This window comes from Podarcis muralis, chromosome 5 (genome assembly GCF_964188315.1).
Source record: "Podarcis muralis chromosome 5, rPodMur119.hap1.1, whole genome shotgun sequence".
NCBI lineage: Eukaryota > Metazoa > Chordata > Lepidosauria > Squamata > Lacertidae > Podarcis > Podarcis muralis.
The window spans coordinates 54,281,244-54,304,544 of record NC_135659.1 but is presented as its reverse complement, the minus strand read 5'-3'; the positions used below and the strand labels follow the sequence as shown (position 1 = coordinate 54,304,544).

Sequence of the window (23,301 nt, the reverse complement as noted above, 5' to 3'; positions counted from 1 at the left end):
TGTTTTGTTTTTGACACCATCAATCGTCAGTACAGTAAATAACTTATTGCACCAGCCTTCTAGAGAAGTAACCTATACTATAGTGATCGTGTTTTGTTCTCTCTCTTCCTTTTCCTTTCTTTTTTGAGCAATTATCCCTGCCTATAACTGTGTGCAAAAAGGCTTGCCTCTGAAAATTTGGTTTTCTCCTTTTACCAGTGGTGGGTGGAGCAGGAAATGTAATTTTTTCCTTTGGACAGCAGGCTAATTTCTACACCCCCCTCCCCCCCACACTCCATGCTCCATCCAGGTAAACAGGGGGCCTTAGCAGAATTCAAGGTCACTTTCCTGCCAGGTGAAAAAACTCGAGGAGGATGCAAAGCAGGGTTGGTGAGGTGTGTGGCTCATGAAAGTTTGTGACCTTGAGAGGATCCTGAGGACCAGATAGAAAAGCCTGGAGGGCTGCATTTAGTGTTCCCTGCCCTTGCCCTATTGGATCAGCAAAGAGCTCACAGGATCTCACCTTGTGTTGGGAGAATGCCAGTAGGCTACATCTCGCAGCAACATCATCACCAGTGATATTGTTACTAAACTTTGTGTAAACCACAGTTTTATATAAAATATCACAAAAAAATCTCAGGTTTGAAAGGCCTGTCAGAAAAAAATACAGTTGTTAGAGTAATCTATTTTTTTTAAAAAATAGTTTTTATTTGATTTTACAAATATAAAATTATAACAATTCAAATGCATATACATATACATATATAGAGATTGAATCTCGTGACTTCCCCCCACCCCCTCCATGGATCCTATTATCAACATTTTAAAGTAAAAAAGTAAAGGACCCCTGACAGTTAAGTCCAGTTGTGAACGACTCTGGGGTTGCAGTGCTCATCTCGCTCTATAGGCCGAGGGAGCCAGTGTTTGTCCGCAGACAGCTTCCAGGTCATGTGGCCAGCATGACTAAGCCACTTCTGGCGAACCAAAGCAGTGCACGGAAACGCCGTTTACCTTCCCACTGGTAAGGTAGATATGTTATAAATGTTCCCCATTCTTTTTTAAAGTTTTTGTCCTCTTGGTTCCTGAGTTTTCCAGTCAGCTTTTCCATTTGAGCATAGTCCATCAGCTTAGCTTGCCATTCCTCTCTGGTAGGGACTTTATCTTCCTTCCGTCTGAGTTGTTACAGTCATCTAAAAACGAGCAGAGATGATTTGTGCTGAACCTCTATTGGCAAGAAGTTCTGCCACACAAAAAAGTTGACCCCTGGTAAAACCCAGCCGAAGCTCAGGGGCATGTGGGAGCATTTAAAGTACCCCATCATGAGACCTCTGCAACTGAGGAATGGGGCTAAACCTGACTCTGCTCAAGTGCCAAGAGCAGTAGATATTAATGCTGCTGTGTCACAAAATCTTGGTTCCCCTGCTATAGTGCAGAGGTATCACTCCGGTGGCATAGGAAGGTAGCAATGTCTGCAGTATCTTGGCAACCCTGTACCAGTTAATAAGAACAGGGCTGAGGGTGGGGCGGAATGGACTGAGCCCCAATGGCTGTGCCCCGTTTGTCAGGCATAGGACTACACTTCACCAGCAAATGAAGCTGTGTGCACTATCACAATTTTAAGTGAATCGCGCTGCTTGGTCACTGTGGACAACTGACTGTGCAATCTGTGCATGTATACTTGGAAGTATGTTTCTTTTAGTTCAGCTGGGCTGATTTCCAGGTACGTGGACATAGAATTGCAGCTTCGGCCTCAAAGAAACTCACTTCCGTCAAGCTCTATCTTCATGCCAAATATCTCTATTAGGGAAAGGCAACTGCAAGAATCCCTTGGATATCTGTAGTGCCAATTCAGCTGGAGGCACTTGGCAGTAACTCTTGTGAACCCACTATGGGTTTTCCTTTTAGCTTTGATTTACTAGATAATTTAAGCGCTTTTGTCAGCTGACATCTAAAGTACCTGAGGTAACCTTATCTGTTCCTATTGCCTCAGTCTCCAGATAGCGAGGAGCAGGAGTGGGAGTGCCTCTTTCATCATTTGTGTTAGGAAGCAAAAGCGTGGATCAGCTTGATAGATTCTCTCATTCTGGCTCAAAGCAATTCTTATATGTGGTGTGGATGTTTTATAGCTCAGTGCTAGAACATCTGCTTTGCATGCAGAAAGTCCCAGGATCAGTCCCTGGTGGGAGAGACTCCCTGCCTGAATCCTGGAGAGCAGCTGCCACTCAGTGTAGACAGATTGTGAGCTGGATGGACCAAAGCTATGCTCCTGTATTCAGTGTCAAGTGTCCCCTGTTCTATAGGTAGGGTTGATTAGCTGGTGGGCATTGTATTTTTTCTTCTCCTCTCTTTGTGCTTTTAAAATCGTTTTAAGTTGTTTTTTAATTCAGTGCTGTTTTTAATACAGTAACTTATTTAATTGTATTTTTTAAAAAAAAATGTATATAAACGATTGGTGTGAGGTTGTTGTTTTTTAGCTGTATCTGTTTTTAATTTGTGTTGTGAGTCACCTTGGGTCCTGCACTGGTATAAATAACATCTCCAGCTTATTAGTTGGTTCTTGTATTTCTGCCTGGCATATTAAATACTAATTTTCCTACTCTCTAATAACATTTATCTTCCAAATTTCCCCATCTTTCCAAATCAGAGAGTTACTATTTTCTGTTTGTTCTGGAGCTGCAAATCTGCAAGTAAGGGGTTTTGGAGTTGAAATACTACATCAATGTCATTCAGGTGATACCACTCAATACCCCAACTGTATTATTATTTTTTAAGAAACTATGTAGTGCCTTCTGTTATTGCTGTCACTTGCAGTATATACAATTTGCCTTGTGTAGCTGGCAGAATAAACAAGTGACTGTGATTAAAGAGAGTTACAGTGATTAGAGAGAGTTACAGTTATTAGTTTAAACAAAAAATAAAAAACAAATTTGGAGGAATGGTTTCACTTTAATTGAAGTGGAACTTACAGTGATGATGGCATGATAAGGGGCTTATATGAACAACAGGCTGCCCCAAGTCTGCTTTCCCCTTCACTCCCATTAGAAGAAGAAGAAGAGTTTGGATTTGATATCCCGCCTTTCACTCCCCTTCAGGAGTCTCAAAGCGGCTAACAATCTCCTTTCCCTTCCTCCCCCACAACAAACACTCTGTGAGGTGAGTGAGGCTGAGAGACTTCAAAGAAATGTGACTGGCCCAAGGTCACCCAGCAGCTGCATGTGGAGGAGCGGAGACGCGAACCCGGTTACCCAGATTACGTGACTACCGCTCTTAACCACTACACCACACTGGCTCTCAATTTATTGTGGTTGACTGCCAAATAAAAATTTTAAAAATTGCCCTGGCAAGCATAACCAGAAATACTGTTTACTGTGTGTATGATATAGTTACAAGAAGAGACACAACAATGGCATGCAAACTGTTCATGCAGTTTTGGGGGATTAGAACATTTTAGTTCTTTAGAAATGCTCCCCTTCCTTCCTGTCTCCAAGGACTCTCTTACTTTTTCTGTTAAAGTGTGTACATTCCACCTCTCCAACACACATTTCATGTTTATTTTCAAGAGGCAAATCCCCCTACGTTGTTTCTCCTCTCACCCCCAAAGCAAATGTTGTGGGACACTGCAATGACATATGCTCCAACTTTTTCTGTCCTAAATCTGGGACACACCTGTATGTTAAAGCAGCTATGCAAAATAGGAAATTGAATTGAAAGGATTATATCCTGAAAGGTAAAGGTAAAGGTACCCCTGCCCGTACGGGCCAGTCTTGACAGACTCTGGGGTTGTGCGCCCATCTCACTCTAGAGGCCAGGGGCCAGCGCTGTCCGAAGACACTTCCGGGTCACGTGGCCAGTGTGACATCGCTGCTCTGGCAAGCCAGAGCTGCACACGGAAACGCCGTTTACCTTCCCGCTAGTAAGCGGTCCCTATTTATCTACTTGCACCCGGGGGTGCTTTCGAACTACTAGGTTGGCAGGCGCTGGGACCGAACGACGGGAGCGCACCCCGCCGCGGGGATTCGAACCGCCAACCTTTCGATCGGCAAGCCCTAGGCGCTGAGGCTTTTACCCACAGCGCCACCCGCGTCCCCTTATATCCTGAAAAGTGGGGTATAAATAATTGTAATTTTAAAAAGACATACAAACGACTTATATCATGGTTGTAATATAATCATGATATGATATCCCCTTGTATCATCAGAGGCACTCACACTTGGCACCGAGAAAGCTCATCTGGGTCATGTAGATTTATTTGCAAAGCTCGTAATACACGCTTCTGTTGTGAATCCTAAGCTGCATTGCGGGGGGCTGGACTTAATGACCATCATGGTCCCTTCCAACTCTATGATTCTAACTTGCGAAATTCTTTATCACAAAAGCAGCTTTTTAAAAAAAATCAGGCAAATTTGAAGAGAATAGGTCTAGTATCAGTAGCTATAGCCATAGCAGTTAAATCAAGCCTCACAGTCTTGCCAGCCACTGATGGAAATAATATGGTGGACTAGATAGACCTTGATTTCATCCACCAAGGTAATAGTTAAACCAGGCTTCTCCCAACCCCATATGTTTTGGACTCCAATTCCCATCAGTCCCAGTTAACATGGCCAGTGGTCATGGATAATGGGAACTGTAGTCCAGCAACATCAGGAGGGTATTGGGTGGGGGTGGCTGATTGATGCTCATAAGCTGAAGGCCAATGCAACAGGCCAAATCTAAATAAAGATCTGGTTTGTTTTGGCAATTGTTTAAAAGATGTGACTGAATTGTGCAACAGCTTGGGAACTAATTGAGGAAGGATAGCTGAGATGATGTTATAAATAACAATAGGCAAATAAATCAGATAGACATGGTCTTTCTCTCCTAGATAGTTTGTGTTTTCATAGCTCATGTTCCTGTCACTCTTTCAGCAAAAGTAGCTCGGTTCTTCTCCACATCGCGCCCCCTTGCTATGTTCTGACACATCTGTGAAGAGAGCTCTTCCACTTCCCTTCTAGTTACCCTGAGTGTGTCTCTAATGCTGGGCTGGTTTCTGTGATGGGTGACAGTGCCTATGAGTTTTGCCAGTCAGATGAGCACGATTCCAGTGGGGAAGGAGAGAATTCTGATGTGTGCCACCTTTGGAATAAGTTCTTTATTTTATTTTACTTTGGAGCCTTTTTGTTTCTGAGTTGCACTTGGCATCAGTGAGTGATGATCTGAACCTCTCTCTTCAAATGGAGAATTTGGCCCCATGAGCAGATGGCAGAGTCCATGTGGAACTGAAAACAAACCACTCCAGTGACACACTCACACACTCATCCCTAAGCTTCGATGTCTGGGTTTCCTCCCTCCCGTTATCTAACATTTTTTGCACTCCGCATGTGTTAAGTGTTCAGCGGCTCCACTTTAATATTATCCATTGTGACAGTTCTAGGCCGGTTTTCTAAAATGATTGACCTGACTGAGACACAACTGGATCCCCTCACAGAGCTTTTCTTTTCCCCTCAGCAGGAAAAGATGGGGGAACACGAGGAGGGAGAGGAGCTCAGGCAGAATCTGTGTAAATCATTAATGCCTTTTGTTCTGGATGGATTCTTGAGATCTTATAAGAATACAGTCACACATACAGTCAGGGTGGAGGGAATAAGAAGGGAGAGAGCTGCAATTCAATATGAGTGTCTTCCAATGACTGAGGTAAAAATCATTTTACTGCCTGGGAAAGGGAACCTATCCGTTTATCATAATGAGGATCAGAAAAGAAGAGCCTTTTGAGATGCTGGCAAAAGGGAACTGAAATAGCACAATCTGAAGTGCTGCATTGGGAACAAAGCAAAGCGAGAGTAAGGCTTCTGTCAAAGCACTGGAAGGACCAGTGACAGCTCTTTCCTGAGGGCAAATGGGGTGCTGCCCCACCAAACTCAGTCTACTCTCATCTCTCCCCCACAGGTCTGTCTTCTTACTTTCAATCAGTCCAAGGGGTTACGCTGCCTGTCAGCTTCCTCCTTTCTTTCAGGCTGTGTACATGCTGTACCTTTAAAGCACATTCGAAGCACATTCTTTCCCTCAAAGCATGCTGTAGTTTGTTAAGGGTTGCTGGGAATTTTAACTCTGTGAGGGGCAAACTACAGTGCTCAGAATTCTTTGAGGTCCAGCTCCTAGAGCCTTCTGGCAGTTCTCTCATTGCGAGAAGTGAGGTTACAAGGAACCAGGCAGAGGGCCTTCTGGGTAGTGGCTCCTGCCCTGTGGAACGCCCTCCCATCAGATGTCAACCAAATAAACAACTATCCTATTTTTAGAAGACATCTGAAGGCAGCCCTGTTTAGGGAAGTTTTTAATGTTTGAAGTTTTATTCTGTTTTTAAGGTTCTGTTGAAAGCTGCCCAGAGTGGCTGGGGAAACCCAGCCAGATGGACAGGGTAGAAATAATTAATAATAATAATAATAATAATTATTATTATTATTATTATTATTATTATTATTATTATTATTATTATGGAAATGTACTTTGAATATGCTTTAGAGGTCTAGTATTTGCATAACTTCATTGCCACCCTTGCAGAACTCAGTAGACTCAGTAGAGAGGATGGAGATAAAATTAGATTGCTGTATCACTGGCTGTGGTTATGTGCCTACTGTTTGTGTCCCTGCCTTCTGCCTTACCAGTTCCAATGGGCAGAGCCAGCACAAAATGCAGGGAATGTTCCTTCTCTCCCCCTGCACCTTTCACCAGCACAGGCCCTCCAAGTGTCCCTGTTTTCCAGGGACATCCTTGACTTAGAGAAGCCATCCTGGTTTCTGATTTGACCCCGGAATGTACTGCTTTTCCTTAGGATGTCTCTATTTTCACCGGAGAAATGCTGGAGGGTATGCCAACAATGAAAGGACAAGTTGATATATATAAAAGACTCATTCTAATACTTGAGCCATTCACCAATAAAAAAGAAAAGGAATCAGCCTCGTTCCGGCCAGCCGCACCTCAGAGGAGCCACCTTTGACATTGGTATTGCTCAGGCATCAGTCATAAACCATCTCTGGAGATGCCTGGGATTGTCTGCGTGCAAAACAGATTCTCTGCCACTGAGCTATGACCCTTCCCACTGACATAAGGCATGGCAATTTAAAAGCTTGATACAGCACCAGGCCCTCCACTTTTTTCACATTAATTTTAAGTTGTGATTATCATGTACATCACTTCTTTAAAAAATAAAATAACAGAAGCAAATTCTGAGCACAGCAGCTCCTGCCAGACGTTTGTCCCACTTTCATCACTGCCAAGAGGTGGCTGGTGCTGTGTGATGAAGGCTTCAGGGCCTAATTATGAAGTGGAGACACACACACACACACACACACACACACACACACAGAGAGAGAGAGAGAGAGAGAGAGAGAGAGAATTCAGAGAAGTTATAGAAAAGAGGAATGCTGCTGTTTATTGGGGATGAAGATAGGGTTGGGAGACAATGATGGTTTCTTGTCTACGGTCCTGTGGGAACCAAGCCCAGATGGAAAGAAAGACCTTTGAATTTAGGAAGAGAGGAAACTGTCGGAGTCAGACCCATTGTCCACACAATGGACAATGCAACTCTCCAGGGTGTCAGACAAAGGACAGCCCTGTGGCCTTACCTAGAGATTCTGGGAATGGAACCTTTGGCATCCAAATCATGCACTCGGGCATTGCACTGTGGCCCTTCCCAATTCTGATAACGCAGAATGGCTTGCTTATTACTTGGCCATTGGGATCTGAGCTCAATGCAGAAATAGTGCTTTATTTTGCCTATGAAACATCAGGCCATGAGATTGTTGAAGCATGAGGGCTCTATTTTTATAGAAGATGAATCGGTACACATGCTGTGGTTGTTTACAGTATGATTATATACAGAATGTTTGCTTTGCATTTTCAATGCTTTCTCGCTACAGTTAAACGATTCCCTACTTCATGTTTGAATTTGCATCAATCATATCTCAGGGGATGTCTCAGATCTGGTACAGAAAGAAACATCCAGATCATTTGGCTTCTTGGTCTTTCTTCAAAGCATCCTACACTATAACAATACTGAGGGCTCAGTGATCCACAGCATCAGCAGACTGGTGTATTGAATGGGGTATAAGGACAGCTGCTCCGTTGCAGTACAGAAATGTGCAACCCTGAAACTGGGGCTGTATGTACCTTGTGCTAAAAATAAAATAAAATTCTCTACCATGACAATCTAAACCCTTTACCAGGAAAATCTGAATTATGCAGCCTACATAAACCTGCCTCTTACCTATTTTGTGTAATTGCCTTGTTTACTATTTTGCAGAAATTATTCTGGTTCTCTTAGTCATGAGCTGGTAAAGCTTAGGGTTGTGGGTTTGAGCCTCAATTTGGGTGAAATTTGCATTGCAGGGGGTTGGATTGAATGACCCTCGAGGTCCCTCCCCACTCTACAATTCTATGATTCTATGAAGACAAGCACATGGCTATGCCCATCCCTGTGCATTGGCAATTTTATCCAATAGCACTGCTGGCTCTTGAGATTTCAACAGGCATCGCCTCTATGCTTTCAAGTATATTGTCAATGCCGTAATAAGGAATAGAACCCTTCTTTTTTTAAAAAAAGAATGATAGTCAAGCTTCTCAGGACACTGAATTCTGCACTTGAAACCACATTCTGTACTGCAGCATAGATGCAGCCCTATCAGTAGAGCAGCCAAAGGTGCAAACCATCAGCATAGCAACATGTGTCAAGACTACTGTGCTGGCAGCAGACTGTAGCAGTAGCTGCAGTGACTGGGGCAACCCAGTCAGATGGGCGGGGTACACCTAATAAATAGTGGTGGTATGCAAGGCTTGGTGAGCTCCTGGCCTAGTGGGCTTTATCAGGTCCTGCTCATGGTGTAAAGCCAGCACATGGCACAGAAACAGGCCTGCGGAGCCTAGCAGTTGTGGGGTGTGTGCAGGACTGGGTGAAAGCAGACCCGAGAAATAAAACTTGAGTGGATCCAGATGCTGTCGTGCATTCACAACGTTGCAGCTGAATCAGACCATATTTTACATTTGGAACACCAGAAAGGAAAGCATTTGCACTATGATTGTTACTGTTGCTAGAAAAACCATTGGAACAGAGCTGATTTTGGACCCCAAGAGACCCAGTTTCACATCTTAGCTCACTCGTTGGCCTCACTCTCAGCATGTCTCTCTCTGCTTCCTTTCCCACATGGTTGTTGCAAGGATGAAGAAGATCCTCCTGCAAATCCCTCCCCAGTGCTGCTTTTTTCACGAAGCTTTTGACTTAACCCCCTGCTCCCCATCCCAACTGAAACAAAGCCTAAGGAGGTACAACTCAAACCAAAAAGCCAAAGGACATGCAGCTGCACTTGCCCATCTCCATCGTTTACGTATATCTGTGCATCTTTTCTTCCTTCCCTCTTCTTCCTCTCGGATAATTCTTCATTCCTTGAGGGAGGGCCTCCTCTTCAAAGTGCTGTCTACATTGATGGCATTGATATAAATGAATGCTTCTACTTCCTCAAACCACTCTCTACTCAGCAACACACTACAGTCCAGTGGGTTGCAAACATCTGTCTGAGGGGGCCTCCTCTATTGTCCAGGAGGCACACAAATAGGGATTTAGGTTTGCATAATTAAAGAAGATTAAAGTCATTTGTCACTCTGATGCAACAAATTCCCTTAGAAAAGAAGAATAGGAATAGGAATAGGAAGAGGAAGAAGAAGAAGAAGAAGAAGAAGAAGAAGAAGAAGAAGAAGAAGAAGACAATGTAGCAGTCAGAAAAGTGACAGTAAAATGTGCTGAATGGTGTGGAATGAACAAAGGAATGGTTAACAGGAAGCAAGCAGCTCAGGATGAATGCTTAGTGTCATATAACTACCTCACAAACAAATCAGAATGAATGCCCAGTGAAGACTGGATGCAAGTCATTTCCAGATGACCTGTTTATTGGTGATTCATCCTGATTTGTTTGCAGGGAGATTCAACAATGGCAGATTTGGGGAGTGCAACCGGTTCGGCTACACTGGAAGCAGAGTCTTGCCAGGGGTGGCACAATTATTATTTAGAATGGAGATCAAGAGGCGCAGAGGCCCCAAATTTTGGTGTTGCACAGGGGCCCACTAAAATTTGAGACCCCAAGGTCTCCTACTGGATTCAGTTACTGGGATTGTTGCCCAATAGCGCTAAATTATTAATTGCACAAATTGGATTTGCTAGTATGTGATTGTATCCCACCTGAAAATAGCTGCAGTCTGGAAGAGCCCACTGTCTGATTTCTAGGTATGGGAGAAAATGTCAATTTCTGTTCCTCTCTGTTTCTCACTTTTCCACCCTTATGTTCAGCTCTCCACATGTCCACATCCGTTTTTGAATTTCTTAGGATCCTCATGAAAATTCATCAGCATTTTAGTATAAATTTCTCCTAATACACACATTTTTTGTATGCGACTTTGCCTAATATACACATTTTAGCAAGACAATTTTCCCAAACATGTTTGTGTGTTATTTTCACTAATGCATACATTCATGTGCACATTTTACACCAGTGTGTGCATTTTTGTACACATTACTTGGCTGGAGATTGCATTGCAAAATTTGGAGACATGTGAATTTCAAAGGATGGCTGTGTTTCAGTTCACATTTCCTTTCTGAAATTGCAAATTAGGTAAGTTTGCCTTTAAATGCTAACAGAATCAAATTTCTCTCCCCCCCCCCCATCTCTACAAACCTGCACATAAGTTTTTGTGCAAGGAGATCAAGGGGTGAATGCTCAATAAACATCTGAAGGAGCCCTTTGTCTTTCAAACCTTACCTTCACAGGTCTTTTTTCTTTCTTTTTTACTCTCTTAGGTAGTGAATCCCAAAAAGAAAATGAAGAAAAAGAAATACAATAACTCAGGAACAGTGAGTAACATTGTTTTAATGTTGACTTTATGTCACTTAAAAAAAGCTGAACAGTTTTAGGCTTCCCCTGAAGAACCCTGGGAAATGCTGTTTGTTAAGGAGAGTTGCTTAGAAGCCCCTGTTCCTGCACAGAGCTACAATTCCCAGAGTTCTCTGGGAAGAGGGGTTGATTGCTAAAGTACTCTGGGAATTGTAGCTTTGTGTGGGAAATAGGCGCCTCCGAACAACCCTCACGACCATTAACAAACAACAGTTCTCAGGATTATTTAAAGTTAAAGTGGTATCATAGCCCTTTAAATATAGATTGTGGGTGGGGCCTCTTGTGTCCTGGCTATGTTTGTTGGGAACATATCACATATCTTTAGGCGCCAAGCAAAAACATGTCTCTTCTCCCAGGTCTTTGGCTAATTAAACTGTCTATGGCCTTTTAAACTGTGGTGGGTATCGCTTTTGTTTGTCACCATGTTACATATTTTTGTGTTTTTATATTGTAAACCTCCCTGTGTTCCTCAGATGAAGGGTGGTATAGAAATCTAATTACAGTCATACCTTACATTCTTTCCGGTTACGTCCTGAGGTGACCCGGAAGTACCGGAAAGGGTTACTTCTGGGTTTTGTCGCTCACACATGCGCAGATACACAAAATGACGTCACATCGTGCACAGAAGCAGGGAATCGCAACCCGCGCATGCGCAAACACACTGCTGCGGGTTGCGCTCTTTTCATGTTGCAAATGGGCCTCCGGAACGGATCCTGTTCGCAACCAGAGGTACCACTGTAATGAATAATACCTCATTCACACCAGTTTTCTGCCTAAGAGCAGGGCCAACCCCACCCATTGGGGAGGGCCATAGCTGAGTTGTGGAGCACATGCTTAAAATACAGAAGGCCCCAGGTTCCAGGGCTGACCCAAGATATTGCTGCCTGAGGCAGCAAGATGACACTTCCCTCTCTCATTCAATGTATAGAAACTGTGTACAAGATTAGCAAGAGACTCCTAATGGCAGGGCTGTGGGTTCGAGTCCCATGTTGGGCAAAAGGTTCCTGCATTGCAGGGGGTTGGGCTCGATGTTCCCTGCGGTCCCTTCCAGCTCTAAGAGTCTATGATGGTTAAATCTTATTTAAACACTGGTTATAAGAAAGCACCCTCCACCACACCTGAGAGCAGCAAGCTAGCTTAGGGGGCACAGATCAGGCCACGAGGCACACACAACTCTGACCTCCAACACCTCACTTCTACCACTCACAGCCTCCCGGGATCTGCTGCCTGAGGCAGCTGTCTCACTCTGCCTAACTGCAGAGCCAACTCTGCCAGGTTTAGTCTTTGGCATCTCCAGCTTAGACCAAGAAAGAGTCCTGTCCAAAACCCTGGAGAGCCCCTGCAATTCAGCCTAGATAATACTGAGCAAGATGGACCAACAGTCTGATTTTGTGCAAGGCAGTTTTCTACACCCAACTTCCTCTGCCTAGTATGTAACACACCAGCTTATTATAGCAACTGTGGGACAGGAAATAAGCAGGAGAGAGAGACTGTGGTTTCCCAATTCAGCATCAGCACACTTCCAAAGCCGTGAGACAATTCTCCAAGTTGTGATCTGGCAACTTTATAAAAACGGGATTTGTTCTCCATGAATTTAAGAAATTGATTTCCCATGGCATAGGGTGGTGAACGTTGGTTTCAAAATTTTGAAAATAAGGCTACAGAATCCCCCTGGAAATGGGAGTTGTTTGGGGCTGGAAAAATCAAGGCACTAACAATGTGGCCCCATGATCGCCAATATCACTCTCCTGCCTATAACTACCGTATTTTTTGCTCTATAAGACTCACTTTTTCCCTCCTAAAAAGTAAGGGGAAATGTGTGTGTGTCTTATGGAGCGAATGCAGGCTGCGCAGCCATCACAGAAGCCAGAACAGCAAGAGGGATCGCTGCTTTCACTGTGCAGCGATCCCTCTTGCTGTTCTGGCTTCTGAGATTCAGAATTTTTTTTCTTGTTTTCCTCCTCCAAAAACTATGTGCGTCTTATGGTCTGGTGCAGGTACTTCGTTGTTTCCTGTATAACAGCATCCCCATTTCTTTCCTTTCAAGGTGACGTTGCTCTCGTTTGCTACAGAATCAGAGCACACGTTTCTAGACTATATCAAAGGAGGGTGAGTAGATTCTCTTTCTGCACAGTGTTTGGGAGGGGATACGTGCAAGCAGAGGGCCACTGGCTGTTTCTACGCTGAACAAAACCAAGTGTCTTCAAGAGGAGTGTCAGGTCTGAGTGTCCCGTTTCACTCTAGAGATGCTATACCGGCAGGATGTAAAACTATTTGCATACAGCAGACTGGGGACGAGGGAGAGATTCAATTCAGTTTGCATTTGAAGGCGAATGTATCAAATTTGCACTTTCTGAAACCATAGGCAAACTGAAACACAGCTATCTTTTATAATTTGCACTTCTCCAAATGCTGTGGTGCAGTTCTCCAGCCAAGCAATATTTACAAAAATAATAATAAATGCATATATTCGGAGCTAGTGTGCATAAAAAGCAATACGCTAGTGAAAATAACATACAGAAATGGATTATATTAGGGGGACCTGCTTGCAAAAATGTGTATGTTAGCTATTACTGCACATAAAATGTGTTTATTACAAGAAATTGTCATAAACAATTAGTGATGAAATTTTGAGTGTGTGTTTTTTATGAAAAAAACACAAATTGCTGCAGAAACATGGTGAACCAAATTTTAGATACCAAAAATGGGATGCTGAGAGAACTGAAATTGACAGGTCCTTCTATTCCTACTGAAGACAGAACACTATGTATTATTCAGGAACTTTAATGTCATGATAATTTTTTCAGATTTTCAGAACACAGACTCTCAATTTTGAGCTGTGAATTTTTAAAGTGAATTCAAATTTCTATCTCAGAAGTGTTTCCGTTAGAATCAAAGTACCCATCAAATTGTACAAGCAGAGCAATCCTGAGCACGTCTACCACTAAGCAAGTCCTACCAACTTCAGTGGAGCTTTACTCCCAAGTAACAATGTATAGGATTGTAGCCTAACAAAATTTAATATATGTCTGTTCTTTCTGAGGAAGAAAAGCTCGTGTACTAAAAAAAAATACACTTTGGAATATTTGGTGCTCAAAAGCAGAGAAAATTATATTTGAAATCCCCAAGGCACTTTTTGACTAAAACACAAGTCTTGCCGCTGACATCCAAGCGTAGTGTACACAAACTGAAAACAGATTTTTAGCTGTTGATTTATTTCCACATGTACATTTCTCCCAATGTAACCTGTTTCAATGGGCTGTAGTGAGGTCAAAATGGAGGATAAACAATGTACACAACCCTTAGTGACTTGGTGGAAAGGCAAAATGGAAGTGGTATAAAGAACTATAGCTCCTCCTTCCCATGAATAATAAGTTAAATTGAAAGATTGCAACTAACCCAAGCAAGCTTCACCGCAGTGAGGTTTTGAACCCAGTTCTCCTCAGTTCTAGACTGACACTACAAAAAGCAGGCTCTCTGAGCCATCACAGTGACATCTTCTTCTGTAACAGCAGTGTGAACTTTTAGTCTCATGTCAGGAAAGGTAAATAACCCTTCTACAAGCAGGTGCTTTTTATATTCTCATGAGATTAGGTTGAAAATTCTAGGGATTTGACCAAAAACCTAAAGGAAAGTTCACAGCCTGCAGAGCCATGAAGTATATAAATTGCATCACAAAGTTCCACTGATGGAGTCTTTGCTAACAGATAAAATTCAACTGATCTCCAAAAAGAAATATGTTAATCTCCTGGGATGACAACCTTCTACGGGGGAAACAGAGTGGCCTGTAATAGAGAAACCAAAGCACATCAAAAATGAAGTCAACTGCTGCCGAAATCCCATAATGGAGAAGAATGAAAGATGGATTAACAATATCAATGTTCTGGGAGGGAAGGTATCTGTACTTGGGAAGATGCATGAGGAAGAAAAATAGAGTCAGCCACCCATTACCTAAACATGTTGGTAGTCTGGAAACTCGCTGCAAATAAGAAGGACATCCTGGTCTGGAAAAGACCTTTAAGACACAAGCAACTAAAGAGTAGCAGGCATGTCTGATGGTTAGATCAGCAGAGGTTGGGTCAGTACTATTTTCTGAATTCATCTTAGAAGATAGAGCCAAACTACATACCATCTTACACCAAAAGTTCATTTTTGTGTTGGCTTTGCCTGTTCCAGCCATCCCGGAGTTACACTAGTTCAGCATCCTCCTTGTGCGAGTACGCAGCACTGTCCAGTCACAAAAGATTCTGCCAGAGATCAATTTGCTCCTCTTGAGTGGCAACAGACTCTCGGAATCAATACAAGTTCATTCAGAGCACTTAACAACAATCAGGTTGTTAGGCCTTTATTAACTTGTCAGAAGGATTCCTAAAAGAACAAGATTTAGATTTGATTAAAAAAGAAAAAAGAAAGCTTAAAGGTCACAGAGATTTCTACAGTTTATTCCATAATGAAGCAGAGTCAGAATTGTTCATCAGCAAGCAAACACACGTTCCTTGAATTACAGAGCATGGCATTTCCAGCTGTTGAAGGCCAGAGCTCTATTACCTCTCCCAAACAAGAAATTAAATGTGTTTCCTTCGTCACATTTTTGTGGGCTGAAATTCCATCAATTTCATCTCAAAATAAGGTATTTAATTATGCACCAGTTTAATAGCTTGTTAATTATTCCTTTCCTTTCATTGAATCATCTGCCCTCTCACTTAGTGGGGGTGAACTGGGATTCCCAACTGGACTATTTTACCAAGCTTGTTTCATATATATATATAATTTTATTCATGAGTTTCATTTATACACATTTCAGTAGTAGTTTAACAAGAAATCAAACATGTAAAAACTCGACTTCCTTCCTCCTCTTTCTGCAGTTCATAAATTTTTTTATCGTAATTCCCTGCATATATAAAGTTATATTAAATCCTTCTTTTATTCATCTATTTTCATATATCTATATTTTAAAAACTGCAGGTTACTACAATAGTCCTGCCAGTGTTTTTATCTGTTTGCAGTTTGAGTGTAAATATTCAATACATTTCCATTCCTTTATAAAAAGTTTGTTATCCTAGTTTCTTATTCTTCTGGTAAGTTTTGCCATTTCTGCATGATCCATAAGTTAAGCTTGTTTCATTCACAGAGTGGTGCTGGAGAGCCATTGGCACCTAGGCAAAGATTCATTTTCTTTATTACTTCTTTTGTAATACTTTAATGATAGAGGGTATTTCTTTTTATTAGTATTGAATTTACACTTAGGTCCAGCAATATGTCTACCAATGCCTGTGAGCCAGGTTCAGAGGTATTTATGCAGAGAAACAGTGGGAGGAGTTGCCTTCAAGTCCTGCTTTTGGATTTCCCAGTAGCTTCTTAACAGACAATGTAGGAAACAGGACGATGGACTACATGGAGCCTTGCAAAAGCTGGGTTCTTATGTCCCTGTGTTCTTATTCTCAAATCTCCAAGGAAATACCATACCGTTGCCCTTTAACTCCAACCTTCTTAATCACACACACACATCCTTTTATGCCCATGTTGCCTGTATGTGTGTGTGTGCCTGTGTATTATATATAGCGGCAGATGAGGACCACACTCCATGTATCTGCACTAGTTCTGGTACCCCAATAGATCTCAGCAGCAAAACAAAAAGTCCTTTCCCACTGGCCTTGTCTCTGCCTATCTAACCAGAAGTTTAAAATGTTATCTTCCATTGACAGCCGCATTCTTTCATTACGGTGGTTGCACAACATCTGAAGGAAGGGTCTGTCATGGAAGCAGCTGATATTGACTGAGGGTAGGAGATGACAGGCTTGGAATCTCATCTGAGAAGGCTGCCAGAGAAATGTCTGCAGGCAGCTTTTTCAATCATCCCTTTTATCAGCACTAATGTTAGCTGTCCTCTAAACCACTGTTCTTCATCCACTGGGATGGAGCCCAGAAATGGGACTTGCTTCGTACCAGTCCTGGTAAGACAAAGAAAACATAATGTATAACTGATGTGCTGTGCTGTTAGCAATGCCACTTGGCACAATCACCTGACATTTATAACTGTTGGTTTATCATCAGTTATTGAAAGCAATGTAATGCAGCAAGGGTGGAATCCTAAGCTGGCAACTCTGTACACCGTGGCAAACTAAGGCCCGGGGGCCGGATCTGGCCCAATCACCTTCTAAATCCGGTCCGCAAACGGTCAGGGAATCAGCATGTTTTTACATGAGTAGAATGTGTGCTTTTATTTAAATGCATCTCTGGGTTATTTGTGGGGCATAGGAATTAGTTCATTCCCCCCCCCCATATAGTCTAGCCCCCCACAAGGTCTGAGGGACAGTGGACCGGCCCCCTGCTGTACCCCATGGGCCAGCAACACGGCAGTCACAGGTACAGAAGTGTCAACAAAGGTTTTCCCTGGTGACCATCCCCACCTGCCTCCCACCACAAAATGAGCTTGAAAGAAGCCTTCTTAAACCAATAGAACAGTTACTTCAAGCCTATGTAGAATCCAAAGAAGGTTACATTGGGGAAGGGAGAGGTGTGGTGCCCACAACAACATATCCATTTTGCAAATGTGTCCACGCCCCCACCCCCAAAAAAGGTTGGTGACCCCAGGTGAATACACTTAGGAGCCTAAAGCCTCATAGTACTTGGTTCCAGGGGCATACCTAGGGATTGGTGAGTTTGGCACCCAGCAATGGCACAGGGCCAGGGGCCCTCCAAAATCACACCTCTCCACTCTGGCCCTGAGTAACTAGGAGCCTGCCTGCCCATCTGCATGTTCCCTGGGCTGCTCCTCTGCTGCTCTGGGCAGCTGGGCACATCTCCTCGCCTAGAGTGCAAGGGTCAGGAGGTACCAATACAGCTCCTTGCCAAGGGCACAAGGGAGCCTAGGTACACCTCCGCTCAGAACACAGAACCATGTTGATGTGTGAGGATTTGGGCTATAGGTTCCTTAACAGTGAGCTATCACCCAGAAAAGAAGAATTTCATCTTTTTCAGCATTATGCTGTGCCTCTGAAGAAGATAAAGTGGCTGGGCTGTGGTGCGTACTGCATTCATGCCCTAGTTTTCAAATAGGCTCTGGGGAATCGTTGAATTAAAAGAAAGATGTTACAAGGGAGCCTCTCAGCCTACTGACATCCTGCAATGAAAAGCAGCATGTTTGGTCTGTGTATTAATTGGGGGTATTTTACCAACCCTCCCTTCTCATATGTCAAGAGCAATGGCGCTCTAGCCAAGGTCCAGCGGCTTCAGCAGAGGACTTGGAGAGTTCAGTTTTGTTTAACCTTGGTCAAGTCAACGAGAACCCAGGCAGCCCAGTTTGCCTGGTTATGGTTTTGTAGTCTATCATTTGGCGTATAAAATGTGTGTTGTAAAGCCAGCTGAAAAGATGGCAGGATTTGGTCAAATTGGCCTAATTAGCCAAAAACTGTCCAGCAATGGTAGCTTTACTCACAGTGTCAGAAGTTTCTGGGACTTGGAGCTGTTGCAGTTGGGAGGAAGGGAAGCAGCTGAGAAATGTGCAATCCTCTTACTCTGGGTGGCCTAGAAGAATCGAGGCTCCACATCTTAAAAATTCCCATTTGGCTTCTGCTGAACTGATAAAATGGAAGTGTGGAGAACAGCTTGCCATGCGATTAGCTCCTTTGTTTCCCCCTGGAAAGATGGGATTATGTATGAAGAAAGAGACTTCTGTTTTTCAACCTGAACAGTAGTAAAGTCACAGGGTTAGGGAGCAATCCCAAGCAGATGTAGTTATGGGGGGGTGCTGGATGAATCCTCCAGGTGCCAATAAGTGGATGCTCACTTTCTTTGCCTGCTGCATTCCTCCCCATAGCCTTTCTCCCCACTGCATCTAGCTCTAGCTAGGCTCCAATATTATAAATTAACCCAGCTATGGAAAAAAACTGAGGGTGGGAGGGTTAGGAGGAATAGGAAGAGGATGGATGGTTCAGCACCCCCATCCCTATAATGCTACTTTACTGTTTTGTGGTGATGACACATTTTCAAAGGCAAGAGGCTGCTGCTCTCACATATATTTGAGAGAAACCACATGTTGGCACAGATTCCTGAGAAGAAACATGTCTGACACCACATGGCCGTGTCAAACATGTTTCTTCTCAGGAATCTGTACCAACATGCAGGAACTCTAACACCCAGTCTTGTGTATGTTTACTCAGAAGTAAGCCCCCACTATGTCCAGCAGGCTTTGCTCTCCAGTACAGTGCAAAAAGCTAAACATTGTCTACGTAGGCTGTTGAGGATCCCAAGGAATATGAGGTCACTTATCTGTTGTGTGTGCCTGTTAAGTGGGTTGAATCCAGTATTAGTTCTGCTCAGAATAGACCCATTTATATCGATGGGCAATACTAACTTTTGTATATTAATTCCAGGGAGCCTTCTCTGAGTGGAACTTAGTTGGTTAAAACCTTGTGATTTTACTTTTGAACTGTTTCCTTGTTTTAATAAAGAACTTTGTCCAGGTTGCCTTTGGGACCACCCCAACCTGACAGTGTGAGGTATTAGGTGGAATCCGTGAATAAAATAAATAATATGGAAACATTGGTTGCTCACAAAGTATCTGACGATTGCTGTGGCCAAGTGTGTGTAGAAGGCACATGGCAGCATAACCTGTCTTTTTACATCTTCTCTCAACTCTAAAGAGAGAGATTCAAAAACTAAATCCAACTCTGAATGATTACAAAATGCAAGGTTTGTGGGAGACAGATGGAAAGAGAAAGGAGCCAGGAAAGAGACGGATAAGTGGTGTTCTAGACATTCACTTGGGTTGGTCATTCCACTCAAAGGTTCTGAGCTAATCAAAATGCTTATAGATTTATCAGTCTAAGTAATGTGATGTGACATTTTTTCAGGACGCAGATCAATTTCACAGTGGCCATTGACTTCACAGCTTCCAATGGTAAGTTTTTTATAGCAGATGTCTCACAGAGCTTCTGTTAAGTTTTTGTTCACTTGATTTCCCAATGTTTAAATAATTCTTTTTGGAGATGCACGTATTTATTGAAGTTGTTAAATCTACAGTGCAATCTATAGCATGTTTTCTCAAAAGTGTTCATTGTGTTCAGTTGTACGTCTGCGTAGGACTGTAGCCTAGAGGCATAATACCGTACGTGCCTAGTCAGAAATAAGTTTTTTCACTTTCGCTGCAGTTTACCTCTGAGTAAGTGTGTTGGATCTTCAACCTTGGAAGGTGGGATACATCTTAGGAGCTTCCTCTGTTCCTAAGGCTTCATGCAGACCTCATGAATGCCACACTACAGCCTACCAGACAGTGAACCAACTACTATTCATTCTCTCTCTCTCTCTTTGGCAGGGAATCCCTCTCAGTCTACTTCCCTTCACTACATGAATCCATACCAGCTCAATGCCTATGCAATGGCACTGAAGGCTGTTGGCGAGATAATCCAGGACTATGACAGTGACAAAATGTTCCCAGCACTTGGGTTTGGAGCCAAAATTCCTCCAGATGGGCGTGTGTCTCATGAGTTCCCCTTGGTACTGACACTTTCCTTGGAATCAGCCCTCAGAAACAGCTTCTTATACTTTGCCTCAAATTGAATCCAGTGGCAGGCAAACGGGACCCATCTGCCAACATTCCCTTATGAAGGAAAATTCCCCATGTTCTCCTTCAGCAGGAACTTTTCACCAATAGCAGATTCCTTAAATATTTTAGAATAAAATCCTAAACACATTTGCTTGGGAGCAAGCCTCATTAAACATAGTAGGACTTACTTCTGAGCAAACATGAATAGGTTTGCACTATACACCTTTGCTTTCTCATGTGATGGTCTCATCCTTGAAGGCTTACCTAGCAAGGAACATCCGAGAGTCCTGGGACTGACTTAGATAAGTTTGGGGCTGGTTTCTTTGTCTCTCTTTGAAAAGTTGACATGAGCTTCAGATGCAAAGAAGAGTCATCATTTTCATTTGCTGTTGCTGTCCCTCTAAATCCCAAGAGACAGCTCCCTTTGCATCAGAGTAATATCTGATTGGTGACATTTATTGCACTCCCTTAGCTAGCAGTTCCTCTAGCCAGTGTATTGATCTCTGCCGATGGTCATCCAAACATTAAGAATGGGGTGGACAGTGGTGGAGAAAGGGGGCAGGGGGGGCAGTCTGCCCCGGGTGTCATCACAGGGGGGGGTGACAAAATCCTCCCCGGGAATATCGCTGCCACGCCGATCGCCCCCCCGGGCAGATCGCCCTGCCCCGTGGACAGATCACCCTACCCCATGGGTGGATTGCCCTACCCCCGGGTGCACAGTATGTGCGCTGCTCCAGGTGCCCAAGCGGCTAGCTCCGCCGCTGGGGTGGGGAATCCCAAAAGGGCAAGGATTCAGCCACTCTGCCTGGGGAACTTTCACCCTAATTGTCTCTCCCTTTCTCTCCTGCAGAATGGCAATGTTGACAATCCTCATTGTAGTGGAATAGAAGGTATCCTTGAAGCCTATCACCAGAGCCTCAAGACCGTCCAGCTCTATGGTCCAACTAACTTTGCACCGGTGGTTAACCACGTGGCTAGGTATGTCTCATCAGTGCAAGGTATCGTCACAAAGCATGGCAAATGCTAGCTGTGTTTGGAAATGACCTGCAGGTACTGAGAATGCATCTCCCATTCTTATGGGCATATTTGGATGGCTGATGACATTCTGGTAGCTTCTTACAAACCATGAAGCGAGATAACCAGCATAGCCGAATGAAAATGTGGATTGGTAAAATTCTCCTTACTTCATAACCATGCTATTTTAAACATCCTTTTCAATTCATTATATATTTCCCAGTAAGCTTTAACGTTACTACAAGACCATATGTCTTTCAGAATGTGAAGTGTTTAGTTCAGAATTCAGACCACCCTGACAACACTCCTGCCTCTGTTCCTAAATTCTCATGATCTCCTCCCAAAACTCAGGTACGCTGCAGCTGTGCAGGACGGTTCCCAGTATTTCGTTTTGCTCATCATCACTGATGGTGTGATATCGGACATGGCCCAGACAAAAGAAGCTATTGTCAACGTGAGTAGCACAGGTTGGGGGTGTTGTCCCAGGAGTTAAGATCTGCCAACAAACAAAAGTGTAACTGCACCTGCCAGGATGGGGAGTAAAATAGTTTCAGGTAGGCAATGTAATATGCTAGAGATTTAAGATCCTGGAATTTATTTCAAGCCACGGGGGGGGGGGGGAGAGAGAGAGAGATGTAGCCACAGCACAGATCCGTTTTCCCACTGCAAAAAGGTCAAACTTTCACTAGCCTCACAAGAACTCCACATAGGAGCACTAAATAGTATTTTTAAAAAAATGCTGTTCCTTCTTTACCTTGTAGCCATTTTCTGCCCTCATGTTAACAACATGAGTGAGCACTTCTAATTAGATTTAGAACTCGCATAGTGCTTAACTTAATTAGTAACCTCTGCACAAGCCTATAAAGTAGACCCCCATTTTAAAGGTGGGGATAACCAAATCTAGCAGCAAGCCTAAAGCTTGGATCTTCCCAACTCACTCTTTTAACCACTGTGTGCCATCCTCTGTTATCTCCTGCCTGATCAAAACAGCTGATGAAAGATTAAGGGTGAGAGAAAATGACTTGCCCAAGGCTAATTTGCCCATTGCTTAGGCAGGCTTTGAACTCAGGCCTCCCAGGCAACTTTGTGTATCACCTGGACCACATGAACTCACAGCATCTTCCTGTTTGCACCATAATTGCTTTAAGCACCCAATCACTTCTTTGGGCAATTTTCCTTTTATCTCCTCCTAACCATGCAGCCATTTTGACGCTTCCATGTGCTGTGTTGTGGGTGAGGGGTGCTCATTATTAAACTGTTCCAGCCCGGCCAGAGATCAGCCCCAGCAAAGAACACACTGATGAACAGCTAAATACAATCAGTGATTGCTGATGGAGAAGAAGAGGAAGCTTGATAATTGAATAAAAAGACAGTGTGTGTGTGTGTGTGTGTGTGTTAACAACAACAACAACAACAAAAGAGTTCCTGAAGGTGTTTGGCAGCAAGCAGAATGGAAAGCACAAAGCGTATCACTGTGATTTCTTTAAATAACACAATGGCAAAGCCCATTAGCAAGTAGGAGAGCATTAGGGTCAGGGAGAGGTCTCAGAAAGGGTTGTTTCTATAAGCAAACAGAAGGGCTTAGCCTATTAAAATTGGAAGAGGCGGCTAAATAAAGTGGGTCTGCTCCCTTTTTCTATGGTAGCAACAGTTCCTTGCTAAATCAGTTGTGACAATGGGTTAATTCTGATTTCATGACTATGTTAGTTTAGCACCGTCGAGTGTGAATTGGCTCCCGCCCCATCTCCCCCATGGCAATATTCTCAAAATATTTTGCTACCCATATAAGGACGAAGTGGCATTTTGTGCTTTTTAAAAGGTCCAAAGTCTGCACGTATAAAGTGTGATCAG

At 43.3% G+C, this 23,301-nt stretch overlaps 1 protein-coding gene across 1 annotated transcript in view; it reads left to right on the top strand.

Annotated features, from left to right (window-relative positions):
* Positions 1-23,301, top strand: part of LOC114598451 (copine-5) — a 124,264-nt gene that overhangs the window by 95,085 nt on the left and 5,878 nt on the right. The window contains exons 13-18 of the mRNA XM_077928844.1: positions 10,796-10,849; positions 12,937-12,998; positions 19,745-19,791; positions 20,206-20,387; positions 21,287-21,414; positions 21,802-21,904. Coding sequence (XP_077784970.1) covers positions 10,796-10,849; positions 12,937-12,998; positions 19,745-19,791; positions 20,206-20,387; positions 21,287-21,414; positions 21,802-21,904 — 576 coding nt within the window. The remainder of the gene's footprint in view (positions 1-10,795; positions 10,850-12,936; positions 12,999-19,744; positions 19,792-20,205; positions 20,388-21,286; positions 21,415-21,801; positions 21,905-23,301) is intronic.